At 40.8% G+C, this 15,296-nt stretch overlaps 1 protein-coding gene across 1 annotated transcript in view; it reads left to right on the forward strand.

Moving 5' to 3' along the window:
* aspm (assembly factor for spindle microtubules) overlaps window positions 1-15,296 on the forward strand; it is a 34,310-nt gene that overhangs the window by 2,420 nt on the left and 16,594 nt on the right. Inside the window, 10 exon segments of the mRNA XM_034237364.1 lie at window positions 3-881; window positions 1,169-1,267; window positions 1,352-1,456; window positions 1,568-1,714; window positions 3,061-3,300; window positions 3,473-3,540; window positions 3,648-3,789; window positions 8,624-8,754; window positions 11,274-11,449; window positions 13,637-13,782. Of these exon segments, the coding sequence (XP_034093255.1) occupies window positions 3-881; window positions 1,169-1,267; window positions 1,352-1,456; window positions 1,568-1,714; window positions 3,061-3,300; window positions 3,473-3,540; window positions 3,648-3,789; window positions 8,624-8,754; window positions 11,274-11,449; window positions 13,637-13,782 (2,133 nt within the window).

Below are 15,296 nucleotides of genomic sequence, written 5' to 3' on the forward strand. Positions count from 1 at the left end.
TTCAGATTCATTGGACTCCAAGAGTGGGACTCGTGGCTGTGGACCTGACAAAAATGTCCTTCCAGTGTTACCTGATAGCCCGTATGGGTCGGACTCCAACGAGCCGAGGCTGACCTTCTTTGTCAGCAAAAAGGTTGTTGTGAGCAAGGTGGTTTTAGAGGCTGATAAGGCTACGGAATGGGTCAAAAATACCTATTTTACTTCTGCCACGGTGATCAAGAACAAAGCACCAGTGGAGGCAATTATTTCGAGTGGAAGGAAGATAAAGAAGTCAAGACGAAGGCTCTTAGAGAAAACCCTGGAGCTGTCTGATGGAAGCAGTCTGTGTGATTCTGCACCAGGCACCCCTATCCTTCCTATCATAAAGCTAGAAACAGAAACCAAAGGATTGCAAAACTCTGCAAACTCCCCGTGTGATGACAGCCATCCAGCCCAGGGGTTAACCTCCTCCAGCCTGACTCCACGCCTTGATGGCTCCCCTACACCCATCACCTTCCCCGTCACCTCCCCCCCGTCTTTGGCCCCGGCTCGCTTCTCTTTCTCAGCCACTTCCACGCCCCCAGCAGCCCACGCTCCGTTTGTTTTTACTGTCAGCTCTCCGCCGCCCCTGTGCTCATCTTCTCCTCTTCACTGTCACCTGACACCACACGCGTCTCCAAATCTGTCTGTATCTCAGTCCATGCAGGAAGAATCATTTCCCATTTACATGGCCGTGAATAGCAAGAAGAGAAAGAGTGAGGAGTATTTCAAAATTGATGTGAAGATTGAGGATGCTGGGAAAGCTGAGCCTGTCAAAAGGAGCAAGGTGGTACCTGGGAAAAAGGAGCCCCTAAGATCCGTCCAGGAGAGGAGGAGTGCAACACAGAGGCCCAGAACAACAGGTGGGCAAAACATTCATTGATGTTAGGATGTGTGTTATAATACATTGTGATTTTAAAGACCTGTATATTAAATTCAGTGTGAAGTGAATTTCCACTTTTGTATCATAACACAAAAGCCTTTTTAAAGTTATAGCCATGATAAATGTAATATTCACAGAATTTTTCTTTCGTTGACCTAAATAAATAAATGTGTTACTTATTTCTAAAAATCTAACTTCTGTTGAAGGTTTGCATGGTTTCTGGACTCTCTTCATTTACTGTTTTGAATTATTATTATTTTTTTCTAGGCTCAGTGAGATCTATGACAACATCATCTTTAAAGATGGCGAGGTCTGTGGTTCCTGCCCAGGCCAAGCAACCAAGCTCCAAACTCACCTCATCACGAGGTATGAAGTTATGCATTATTGCCTTTTTAAGAAGGGTAATACATCTTGTATAAGAGTAAACATTTATGTTTTTTCTTTTGACAGGTGTCCAGTCTCTGAGGTCATCTCGTATTTCCTCCATGAAGACGTCAAAGATTGTTGCTGTAGCGCAGTCAAAGCTGACCTTCATCAAGCCGGCGGCTCAAACAGGTATTTTGATGGAAGAACATTGCACATTTTTTATGTGTGTAAAGTTATTTAGCTTGTCTGTTCATCTAAAAAATGTTAATGAGTGTTCTACAATTTCTCTTTTTCTTCCAGCCATACCGAGACACCCGATGCCGTTTGCCGCAAAGAACATGTTCTACGATGAGAGGTGGATCGAGAAGCAGGAGAGGGGATTCACATGGTGGATCAACTATGTCCTCACCCCTGATGACTTTAAAGTCAACACTGAAGTCGCTAAAGGTAGCATTCAGCGGGCTGTCACTGCTTAAATATGCTTGGGAAAACTTTAAGTGTGTAGTGTTTTGTTCCAATACAGTTTAATCACTTAAAACAGGGGTGTCCAAACTTTTTTCACAAAGGGCCACATACAGAAAAATATACGAGGGCTGGTATAAGTTAGCAACATTAATCAAGTGTAGGTAAATTATGCTTGATACTTGATAATGCCTTAAGAAAAAAACAGGTTATACCACAGCTCTCCAGAGGGTTTCATTTATTTTGTTGGTAGCTCGTTCCCTAAAACAGGAGCCTCAGTTTTCTTATAATAAGGAGAAATATGAAGGGTATATTTCAAGCTTGTTGGGTAAATAAGTTATTGGGCTTTTTTTACTTATAAACTAAGATTTGTTAGAAAATGTTCCCAACTTTAATTGACTGAATTTATTAGAAAAGTGGGCTTATTAACACATGAATACTACTGTGTAATATATTTTACTAGGGCTGTCAAGTTAACGCGTTAACGCGTTAACGCAAACAAATTTGAACGGCCCTAATTATTTTAACGCGATTAACGCATGTGTATTTTTTTTCCTCGACCGCCCCGTAGTTTCAGAGCGCATCAAGTTTAAAATACCATCTACAAGCTGATGCTGACAGCCCCGCTCCTGTCGCCCGCTTGTGGCAGACCACACTTCCACGCTCACCGGCAGGCACCGACTGGCTATTGGGAGGACCGGAAGGGTGTGTGTATGTGTGGCCTGAGTGAGCGAGAGAGAGACCTTACGTGCATTGTTGTTGTTAGCATCTGGTGCTAGCTAGCTGCGCTAACGGATATGGAGCTGTTTCAATGAAAACAGAGGAGCGAAATTTCGCCACAACTGCGCCGAGCACTTGACTTTATGCAGGAAGCCAGACAGTGGGACATTGTACGAAAAGTCAGCACACTCAGCACGGATAGTGCGCGCAACATGATTGCAGCGTCCAGCCAGCTCCCGTTCGAGCATATGCCTTGAGTTGCACATAGCTCCAACGATCCATCACACACACACACACACACCATTTGTATTGTATTATTGTATGAGAGAGGTTCCAGGTTGAATTGAGGCGTATATTTGTAATGTTCAGAGGTTGTTGTGTTTAATATTCATGAGAATATTTCTCATTGTTCAAATGATAATAAACATTAGCATAAAGCATATTTGTCCGCTCATATGTTGATTAGAGTATTCAAAACTTGAAAAATATTCCTCTAAGGTACATTTAGAACAGATAAAAAATGTGTGGAATATTTCTATATAGGACTATCTCAGCCCAAGACGATTGCACATGGTGATTACTAAACGCTTTTCTATTTGTTTCCTCTGTAGTTAATGCTGTGTCCATTGCCATTGGCAGCGATCATAAGTACAGCGTTCCCAAAGCTCCCACCAACGAGGAGATGTCTTTCAGCACCTACACGGCCCGGCGGAAGCTGAACCGCCTCCGTCGCTCAGCCTGTCAGCTGTTCACTTCTGAGGCCATGGTCAAGGCCATTCAGAAGCTGGAAATTGAGGTGGAGGCCAAGAGGCTGCTGGTCCGGAAAGACCGCCATCTTTGGAAGGACATAGGTACCTGAGCGTTATTTACTGAGGGGGCTTATCAGTCAAGTTTTAGTTCCCTTTTCTCACACAAGTGGAAGACGTTTTTGCTATATCATTAGCAAAGAAATATCTGCTGAAGCTTTACTCTGTGAAACCTCCGGATTTGTAACTATATTTCCTTGTTTTTGCCATATTTCAGGTGAACGGCGAAAAGTGCTCAACTGGCTTATTTCATACAATCCGCTGTGGTTACGGATTGGGCTCGAGGTATTCTGATACAAATATTTTCCATCTGCTTTTTCCCCCCAAGACAATCTTGCAAGTTTCTTCATTATCAATGCAACAGTTGCTTAACACAAATGTTTCTCCTACAGACGATCTTCGGGGAGCTGATCTCCCTGGAGAGCAACAGCGACGCGTTGGGTCTGGCCATGTTCATCCTCCAGCGGCTGCTCTGGAACCCAGACATCGCTGCGCAGTTCAGACACGCCAAAGTGCCAAACCTTTACAAAGACGGTAAGTTAAGAACATTGAACTGGAGACTGTTGCGTGTTACTGTCATAAAAATGCTCAAGACTGAGTTGGAGACTTTCTTCCATGAGAATCTTTGAATCCAAATGAGTAAAAGGCTATTTTTTGGGTTAGAAAGCAGAAAACCTATTTTGCCATAGCATAAGCAGACAGAAATCTGATGAAGAAAAAATGAAATTGAGAACTTTAGTTTTAGTTACTTTAATTCATAGTAATATATTATATATTCATAGTACATTCTCCTTACCATTCTCTCTCTGACATGAACCAAACTTCAAAAAATATTTTGCAAGTTCTAGATTTGCCTGACATTTAAAGCCGCAAGCTTTGAATCAATCAATCAATGTTTATTTATACAGCCCAATATCACAAATGTTACATTTGTCTCAGTGGACTTCACAGTTTGTACAGAATATCAGTATGACAATATGACACCCTCTGTCCTTAGACCCTCACATCGTACAAGGAAAAACCTCCGGAGAAAAACCCACAGTTGAATATTTTCATCTATTTAAATCAAGCGGCAAACTCTGGGGAACAGCCGGGACGCCAATACGGAAGTGCCACACACTGCAGTTCATACATGGGCCGCTAGGGACTGGCTGCAGAAAGGAGCAATTTCCATAGACCCCCATGTTAAAATGCCCAACTTTACAGCAGAAAAAAACATGTTTCTACCCATGGATGCAATAAATATTATCGTCGATATAGTTAGATTCCACCTTCATGATTATGAATCTGTGAGTGAATTGTTTTCTAACACGACCCTTTTATTTATATTAGGTCTTAACGTTTTTGCATAAATTAGGGCGTGGTCACATTGAGTGACGGCTCTGTCAAGTGCCTGCCGCTGTTAGCTTCTTGTCTCTCTGCTAGCTGCTCCGTGAAGCTACAGGGACTCTGCCTGCTCAGCTCATCCAGGAAACACAACTTGTAGCCGGCCGTGGTTGTTTGTTCTTCATGCTTATATATCGGACTATTGTGACTCGCTCTGCGGTTAAAACAGACGGTGCATGAATGCGGTTTTGCGGTAAGTGAAATTCTAGTGCTTTATTTATGTGTTAATGATTTTAATCAGCTACGTAATGAATGGTAAGGCTTGGGTTAGCATGTAAGCTAGTGGTAGCTACATCGGTGCTAACGATTGTAATCGTAGCCTCCAAGTTAAAATCATAGACTGTATATAAAGGTTAAAACGAAATAGACAAGTGTTAAGTGGGATAATACTGTTGAACAAACGGCTTCTGTTTGAGGTTGATAAAATAAGGTTACATCCTTGTAACTTAGAGATATTTTATTATGTAGGTAGAACTGTATGCATCTAAGGTTAATTTAAATTGGCTATCCTCAAGTATGTAGACAACCTAATGTCGAAGTAGTGTATGTGAAATCAACCTCACAATAAGATGTGTGTATATTACAATTAATAATGTCATATTTCAAGATGATTACTTAGATATTACAATATGGTTGGTTGAGCTGGAGTTCATTATCGAGCTTACACGTTAACGTCACAGTCATCGGAAGAACGAACCCAAACCTTGTTGTTTTTATTAATTGCATTACCAAATGGGTCCAGGTGATGCAGACAGGCTGGACCAGAGAGTGAGAGACAGAACTGGACTCCTCACAGCAGTGAACTTCAGCACAGGTACAAAGACTATTTTTTCATACTGTACAAAGAATCAAGAAAGATATTGGTTTAAATGAATGAAGTATTGACTTGAATACACTGATATATATATTCCATTAAACAATACTAAATACTAGATCACCTACACATCAGTTAAGTTGAGGGTTTTTTCCATGCAAAAAGTTACATTTAGATGATAACAAGCAATATGACTTTGTCAGCTTTCTAATTTAATGTATTGAAGGCAAAGATATTTAACACATAGTGAGAACTGCTACTATTTATCTCTCAATATTGTCTGTAAAAAAACGTGGTAAAAGTTATTCTTTCAGTGAAACAACAGAGCAAGCTTCTACAGTTGCACTACGTTTTGATAACAGTTAAATATTATTTTGATAATAACATATATTTCAATGTTGATGAACTTCATACTGTTCATTCATAATCTGATTGTCTTTGTAGCTCATTGTTGAAATAAAAAAAAAACATTACAATTACAAAATAATTATATCTACAGCCCCTAAACACACAAACACACCGCTTTTATAAATAACACACTTGTTCTGCAATAATATGTTTTATGTTTCCTGTCATTTTTGTTAGGAAAGGACATGCCTGAAAGACAGGACATGTTCTCCTTCTCTGAGGGTCAAGAAGAACATCCAAGAGGAACATTAAAAGCTGATGTTATGAGATTTTAAGACCATTACAGGACATTCACTAAGAAACTACTTTTATTGTAAAAACAGTCAGCTGATCGAATGCAGCTATTTCTACATCTACACTCCATCAGCTGATTATTTCTATTTGCCAGTCAGTCAGATGTGAATGTGTAATCTAACATTTTCAGTAAGAATAATGGACAAAAGGAGTGCAAATACAATTTATTGAAATGTGAACCAAAAGTTAATCAAACATGTTTTAAATAAAAAGCACATATGGACAGAAGGTGTAAACCTATTAAATGTATTAAACACATTTAGTCAAATAAAGTGACCGACTAGGCCTGTGCAGTAGGTATCAGCTTTGCCCAGCATGGGCTCCTTCATCAACCCTGGTCCTCCTCGCTGAGGAAAGACCCTCAGTCCTCTCCAAACCAACAGACAGGACGTCCATCACACGGAGGTTTCTCCCTGAAGTCTCTGCAGCTCTCTGGACACCAGACTGTCTCAATCCGTCCACACTGAATATGAGATTGGGAAAATGAAAATAATAAATGCTTTAGACAATAAGAAACATAAAGTTGACCGTTGAGTTGCTCAGTTTTTTTAGATTGTCAATACTATTACTGTATAACTAATATCTCAGGTTAAGAGGCACATTCAAATAAAGATTGGTCTTTAAATACATTTTGTCTTTTGAATTGTTTGTCTAAAGTCAAGGATCTATAACTGGTACTTAGTTTTAATGATAGTCTGGTTATTATGCTGTTTGGAGGAGGCCTCACAGGTAAGAGCACTAACTAGCTACCATCACATGTACCTTAGCTTGACTTAAATGTATTACACGTATAGTTAAGTGATATCAAAATATAAATAACTAATGTCATGCAAACATATTAATATTTGCTTGATTCCAGTGTTGAATTTAGCACAATTGCATACAAACGTTAAGGGGTTTTAAGATTCTGAAGTATTATGCTAAAAGCTCAATAACTTAGATTATTATTTATAGTTTTGCTGAATAGTTTCATGTCCGCTTACCTTAGAAACGTAAAATGCGACGGCAGCGTGCAGATGGGGAGCATGTTAGCGTAGCTTGGTAGCTTCAGCTAGCTCTGGAACTTCCAGCTCGGTGGCAGCAGGTCCTGCCTCGGCTCCGCCTCTTTGCCCTTATTTGGAGCAGGCTGGAGAAGGCGGGAGTTGAACTCTGGCGTCACTGTCGAGCCGTTAGTGGCCGACTCCGCCTACTAAGGGCTTCACGGCAACTCTGCAGAATCCTATGGGTGACGTCACGGACCCTACGTCCATTTATATATAGTCTATGATTTAAATCTATTTATTTTTAAAGAGTATTTTTGCCGTTCATATTATATATTCATTTAGTAATGAATTGAATCGAAAGTGAAATGCATACATTTATTTAGATTAGATTTTTAGATTAGATGTACTTTATTGAACCCCATCATAAATTGTTTAAACAATTTACATATCTTTGCAGCTCTACTGGAATTGTATATTGTTAAAATTACCGTTGCTATAAATATAATGGTCAAGCATTTTATTGATTTCCCTTTTTTTTTTTTATCCCTCGTACACATTTAAATGTGAAATTTAAGAGTTCAGTACCCATAGGCGCATTCACACCGCAGTACTTTTCCTACAAAGGTTCATGAGAACTCTTTAGTTCTATTTATCTGGATAAATAAAGGTTTAAACATTTTATTTTTATTTAAATGAACTAAGTACAGATCGCGTTCACACCGGAATAAGTCCCTGGGGGTGGATTAGGCAAATGAAGCCGCTGACGTCACTTCTTCTTCTTCTGCTTTGGGTTTACTGGCAGGCCGCAAACCACTTCACGGCGTATACTGCCGCCGAAAGTCCCCGGCCGGAAGTCCCCGGAGTTGGGGACTGGCTTCAGTAGAAGCTGCTGGGACTCCTAGCAGCTTCTACTGAAGCCTTCAGAGTAAATCGCCAGAACGCCGACACCTCCTCGTCTCCACCACTCCCATGTTTTATTTTGTGTTGCCATAAGTTAGTCTCTCTGCGTTTCTGCGCTGGGCTAATGCTAATGCTAATAATGCTAATGCGAGGATAATAAAATGGCGGCTTCACAAAACTTTTTGGGACTTTTACGGGGCGTGGTTTGCAATCCGCCCAGCCAATCAGATATAGGAACATTTTTCTCCCACAAAAGTCCCTGCTCTCTAGCAGGGATGGAAAAGGGGGTGAAAAGGTTCTCATGAACTCATTTTAGTTCCGGCTCTTTTTGGTGTGAACGCGACAAAAGAGTTCTCTTGAACTAAATTCTCATGAACCTTTGTGGGAAAAGTACTGCGGTGTGAATGCGCCTCATGTTATGATGAGGGAAATGTATCTTAAACTCAGTACAATCAACTCTGTAGTACTACCACAAAACAATTGTTTTGTACGTAGTTCCCCATGAGAGTTGTGTATGCTGTGTACATTGTGAGGCATGTGTTTCTTTGGAATGGTCAACATCTCTTTACTTTTTCTCGGTTAGGCCACGAGGAGGCGCTGTCTCGCTTCACGCTGAAGAAGCTGCTGCTGCTGGTGTGTTTCCTGGACAAAGCCAAAGAGTCGCGACTGATTGAACACAACCCGTGTCTGTTCTGCCTGGACGCAGAGTTCAAGGTAGGCTATTTCCCAATATTTCAACAAAACATAAATAAACATTGCATGATTATTTTATTTGATGCCAAAGGTACAGCCTATTCAAATAAGTACAAATGCACTTTGGTACATGACACTATATAACATCAGAATTGGTTTTAACATCATGTTCTGGGGTATTCTTAGTAAAGATTAAAAGCTATTAAAGTAAGAAACATGGATAAATGTGATTACAAATATATAAATACATGACACTCTTACTCTAAGTTAGTCTGCAGTGTCATACTGTGTCTACATTTTAGTTTAGGCCTTCTCACTGTATATATGTATTATAAGATCATTATCCACAGATGGATTTAATGATAATAATAAGAAATATTACTTTACATCTATGTATTATCACCATACATATCTATTAACCATATAATGGGCATTCAAGGACATTATATGTTATATATCAACATATTTGGCTTACCACCCTCAGATATCAGAATTAACAGTAGGTATACATTAAGCATAACATAAGTGTTACATGGCCCAATTTAAGGACAAGCTAAACTTAAAGGTCCCATGTCTTGCTTTTCCGGTTATTAACCGTCCCCTTGTGTGTTATGTAGCTTTTTCTGCATGTAAACGGTCTGCAGAGTCACAAACCCTCAAAGTACACCCTGTAGCGAGTAAAACTCTAACACAGAAAATACCTGTCTATGCTGCCCCAGAACGCCTCGTTGGACATTTTTCATTTCCCATTTTTTTCTCTTCCAAATACCAATCCGCGGAGCCGTTACGTTAAGTCCTCACACACACACTCAATCTTTTCTCAGCTGCAGCTCCGCAGATTTCTCAGCCTGAGACGGCGGGACGCGGTAAAGCTGTGAGTCTGTGTGAGCACACACACACAGACTCACAGCCAGGCTGCGGGTGTATGCTCGGGCTGGTTTCGGGCTGGGTTTCGCTCTGTCTTGCAGACCCCACGCAGCAACCAGGAAATCACACCAGTAAGCCAGCTCACACTGTCCGCTCCTCGCAGCAGCGAGCCTCGCAACGTCCCGCCAACATGGCACCCAGACCCCACGCAGCATTCTCATCTGTTTGTCATTACTGGTGTCATTTTCTGGTTGCTAACGACATTTTAACACATAATCACTGATGTTCCGCTGCAGCGTTTCCGCCAGGGGCGCGTCTTGCCGTCATTCAAACAACCGTCCAAAAAAATAAATAATTCGAGAGAAGATCAAGAGTTTTCATAGCTTGAAATGACGAAAAGGAAAAAGGACAAGGACATCCCTCTGTTGGAGGGGCAAAGGAGTCTGGTGGGATTATTTTCACTGCCAGCAAAGTGTGTTCCTGTGACGGAAAGTGTACTGCCGGCGAGCCTTGACGGGGGGTGCTAGTGGAGCACGCGCGTCAACTGCGAGCGCCGGAACCTTGCAGCTGCAAAACTGAGGCTCCGTGGTAAACTGTGAAGAGCCGTTTAGGAGCCGAAAGAGCCGGCTCTTCTTAGTGAGCCGAGCCAAATGATCCGGGTCACTAAAAAGAGCCGGAATTCCCATCACTAATACGTAAATAGATAGTATCTATAAAGGGACGGCTCAATTCAAAATTCAAGTCACGTGTCACGCAGAGTTCCCGTTAGAATATTTTTTCGCCGGTCAACATGTCCGTTAAAGTTTAAATCTTCCGGACAAAATGAGAAAAGTGCCGGTCAAAGGTCTTCTTTGTTATTTATTGAGCTTTAAAACAAATTGAGATGATTCGATATTAAACAAATTAATTATAGTAGATTAACTACATTATTCAAAAGTGTACAGTAATTTACAATAACACGGGAATAATAAACGGAGCGCTCTCCCTCTCCTGACAGCCCGTCAGTATCATGCAGCTCGCGGATCAGTAATGAGTGACCCGACAGTAAAACTAAACATATCTATAACTAGTTTAGGTAGTTTGAGAGGTAATTAAAATAACTACGTGTGATATTCTAACCTGAAGTGTGTGTTTTGTCCGCTCACCGCTGCATGTGATCATGCAGAACTGACTCGTCAGCAGCAGCTGATCTCTCTCTCCCGTCAGATTAGACTTCACTCGCGTTTATGTCCATATCAATCAGATCCAGCTAGTTCTAGCTAATGATATGACTACCTGCTTATTAAAAGACACCTAAACAATAAGTGTCGCTATGCAACCGGGTGAGGCCACAAAGTATAGCGCAGCATTATGCATTTGTTTACATGCCCACCGGAACCCCAAGGCATTACCAACAGATCAACGCACAATCAACCCATACAGGACATCTCTTTCTCCACATTACGTCTTAGACATTAGAATGGACTATTCTTGTCAGTCACATAAATGGCGCAAGTGAAGCGGTATTGCGCTAAAGGGAAATTATTTTGAACGGACACTTTGACCTGAGAGATTTAGATTTGCCGGTCTTCAGCATATTTTACCGGTCGTAGTCCGGTAATTACCGGCTAACGGGAACTCTGGTGTCACGACGTCATTTAACTCTGCCATGCCTTATGTTGCTTCCTTCTCAGATGAGTAAAGACCTGCTCCTGGCCTTCTCCAGGGACTTCCTGAGCGGAGAGGGGATCCTCCCCCGCCACCTGGGCTACCTGGGTTTACCAGTCTCCCACGTGCAGATGCCCCTGGACGAGTTCAACTTCGCTGTGAAGAACTTAGCGGTTGACTTGAAATGCGGCATACGTCTAGTGTGAGTGACACAGCCTGAATTGAAATGTGATGCTCTGATTTCTGTTGGGATATCGAAAGTCTCTGTCATCTTAGAAAAGTGGATGTAATCAAATAAGTATGTGAACATAACCAATAACCTACCATAGCCAATAACAAATTAATGTAACTTATTTTATTTATGTTGTTCATTCATATCTTATTTTACCTTAACATTTATTTATTTATGCATTTTCTTTTATCTTCAGTTTTAAAGGATATTTTTGGTTACTGTCCTATAGTATACATTGGAATGATTTCAAACCTGTTTATCCCAATAATTATAAAGGAGTGCCTTGGAAATATGTGTTTACATAAATTGTAACCAAACTGTTTGAACTTAGACTAAAGTGAACTATCTAAACACTCAGAGTCCTTACCTCACTGAGCTGTAGTTATCAGCCTCTCAGTCTGACTGGAGAGGACTCTCCCTCCACATTATTGTAGAAACATCTTCTTCTTATATCCGTTAAAGCAGCTAGCACCAGATTCTAATAACAACAGCGCAGGTACCGGTGCACCCTCCCTCGCTCACTCGCATTTTGGCTGTGAGCTGCGGGTGCCAGATAAGCCAACATCCCCCATTTTCATCACTTACAGCACCCATCGTACAGGGCAAATGAAACGCGTAACCGGGGTGAAAAGGGTGTTACATTTACTTAATTGTGAATATCGTTACATCAAGGCCGAAAATTAGGATGAGCCCCAACGGTCAAAAATGTTTTTTTCCCTCCCAGAGCTGCCAGCGCAGCGCCTCCCCAGATCTGGCGCCCTAGGCGAACATCTATTTCGCCAGTGCTACGGGCCGGCCCTGAGTTCATATCATAGGTTCATATGCAACTCGCAAATATATTTCTCTTTTCTCTTCTCCCTTCTCTCTCTTCTCTCTCTCCCTCTCTCTCTCTCAATGTTGGTATGCAAATGCTCTTTTTTTGGCGGAGGTGCGCACCAGTTATGTGCAGCCCTGGGTATAAATGAACATTCAATCGTTTTTAATTTATTCATTAATTTCATTTATTTGTTGCCCCTGCCCATTACAGAGCCCTTTGCATACCTAATTAATTGAAAAATCCATACCTTCTCAATCAATAGCAGCTATTGTATTACAATCAAAGCAAGGGCTCCATCACAGGCTGTTTACCCAGTAACATGCAGGAACTTATACTGAATATTATCTCTGTCAAAATGTTAAAGGTCACATGTCATGGCCATTTCCACTGATCATAATTCCATTGTTGAGGTCTACTAGAATAGATTTATACTGTGCAATTTTCCAAACTCACATTGGTTTCGCATACAGCATCTCTGTAAACTCCGTGTATTCACTCTCTCCACTAAACGGCTCGTTGCAGCTCCTGCCCCCCCCGTCCCTGTGAGCCCAGTGTGCTCCGATTGGTCGGATACAGCGAAACACAGCCAAACTCACCCTGAGCACACACAAAGTCACAGCCGAAGTAAAAACAATAAGTGTGGCTTGATATTGAGTAAGAAAAGGGTTGATAAACGCTGTGAGAATGGGTCTGCAGAGAGAATTTCGCCGCGATCCCAACTGTCTGTTATCAGCCTGCAGCCAGGGAGGAGAGATCAGCAGAGCTGCCTGCACTGAGTGTGTGAGGAAGTCCGTGGATTGGTCAATTTGGACCAATCAGCGGGGGCTTAACGTAACGGCTCCGCGGACGTAACGTAACGGCTCCACGGATTGGTCCATTTCGTTCCGGGACGACATGACATCATGATGTACCCGGAAGAATCAAATGGACAATGACTTATCTCCAACGAGGCGTTTTGGGGAGGTATTTTCTGTTTTAGAGTTTTACTCCCTACAGGGTGTACTTTGAGGGTTTTGACTCTGCACACCGTTTACATGCATATAAACCTTCATAACACACAAGGGGACGGGTAATAACCGGAAAAGCATGACATGTCACCTTTAAACATATGTACTCAAGTAGCTTTTTCCAAACTTGTTTCCTGCAAAAATGAATGACCTTTTTGCTTTTATATCCAAATGGTTCATCAAAAAGTGTTTGTAGACTCTTGTCATTAGTGATTTGGGTCTCAAAACATCAGCATTCAATGATTTTACAGTGCTTAAAGTTGCCAGGAAAGGCAGACAAAGATTCTTGTGCAGCTTAATTATAAAGTATTTTTTTCATGTTGGGTTTCGCAGGCGTGTGATGGAGCTCCTCATCCAGGACTGGAGCATGTCGGCCAAACTCCGCCTGCCAGCCATCAGCCGCCTGCAGAAGGTCCACAACGTCGACATGGCTCTGCAAGTGCTCAAAAGCAAGGGGGTGGACCTCAAAGATGAACTTGGTAATTATAATTTTCTTCCTGAGCAAACCGCAAAACAGAGACTCTAAACCTGGAAGAACGTTTGTCCTCCACTAAATGATAAGTTGTTATGTTCACGCGTGATGTCTTCTTTAAAAGAAGTGTTACATAGTTTAATTGTTTTATTTTGACATTTTCCACTTCAGCATGAACATCTGCCATTTCACTGTTACCGCTTTTGTGTTTGATCACAAACAGCTACTGTTGCTCAGCAGCGTAGCGACATCATTGGACTGCTTGGCCTGTTATGTGACAGTGTTTGAAGTGAACATGTGTGACTAAGCAGTCCACGATGAAGGGAAGTGCTTCACAAACATCAAGGAAATACAAAAATGAAATACTAACTTTGCCTGTAACTAAATACCTAAGAAGAACAAATGTATAATATATTTAAGCAATAGCTCACGACAGGCCGTAGTATATGGTCATTATATCACAGTTAAGGGGCGCAGTTCGGCCCGACGCGAAGCGGATTTAACTGTATACAGTTAAATCGACCGGACTTCTTTCTGCAGATGTGAGCGTCCTTAACCACGGTCAATAAGTCCTTGCTGCACATTATCCCTTACATGTTTCCATCTTAAGCTTTGTTAGTTAGTTAGTTTCTTAACGGACGCAATGTAACGGTTGTAACGGTAACTGTTGTAACGGTAGCTGTAACGGTTCTAACGTGTTGTGAAAAGTAACTACAATTCTACCCGTGATATACGCTCATTATATCACGGCTAAGAACCAATCAGGTTGCTTGATTTGACTTGTCTGTTTTTATAAATATATATATGAGGAGTTCTTTTCCAAAACGCTATATATCCATTTTAATAGTTTTCAGGAAAATGACATTTTTTACCTAGACCCACACATTTTGTTAATATTAAATGTATCCTGTTAAAATGGTTTGTTGGTTCAGTCTGAACATATTGAACAATGATTATTAAATCAAACAACAATATTGTTGATTAAATCAAATTCTTTTTTTTTTCAAAACGCTATAAATCCATGCATTTTTTTTAAATTGATGGTTTATGTCTTTTTTTTATTTAAACGAGAACATGCAACATATGATATCAGGGACTCATACTATAAATGAATATAAATCAAATAAGTGCAAATGCATGAAATAAATAAAACCCAAATAAAATAAATAGTAACATAAACTAAATAGTAAAATAAAATAATGCATCAATCTGGTGCACTTTGAGGGGGAAATAAAGAGGCTACACCCATATGAAACATAACTGTATACATTTAAATAATCATAAAATCATAAGAACATGGCCATAACCAATAAAATACCATATCCAATATGAAAAAACATTGAAACTTGTTTATTTATTTGTTTTTGGTTCATTTATAGTTGTGAGTGTGTCTGTGCTCCTGAACCAGCCTCATCTGTCTCCCCCTCTCCCCCCTGCTCCTCTTTGAGGCAGAAGCAAAGACTAGTTTTAGCTCTCAACAAGTTTTAATAGTTTATCTTGCCTTTTTTCACCTAGTTAACG

The sequence above is a fragment of the Gymnodraco acuticeps genome, unplaced genomic scaffold, assembly GCF_902827175.1.
Source record: "Gymnodraco acuticeps unplaced genomic scaffold, fGymAcu1.1, whole genome shotgun sequence".
Classification (NCBI taxonomy): domain Eukaryota; kingdom Metazoa; phylum Chordata; class Actinopteri; order Perciformes; family Bathydraconidae; genus Gymnodraco; species Gymnodraco acuticeps.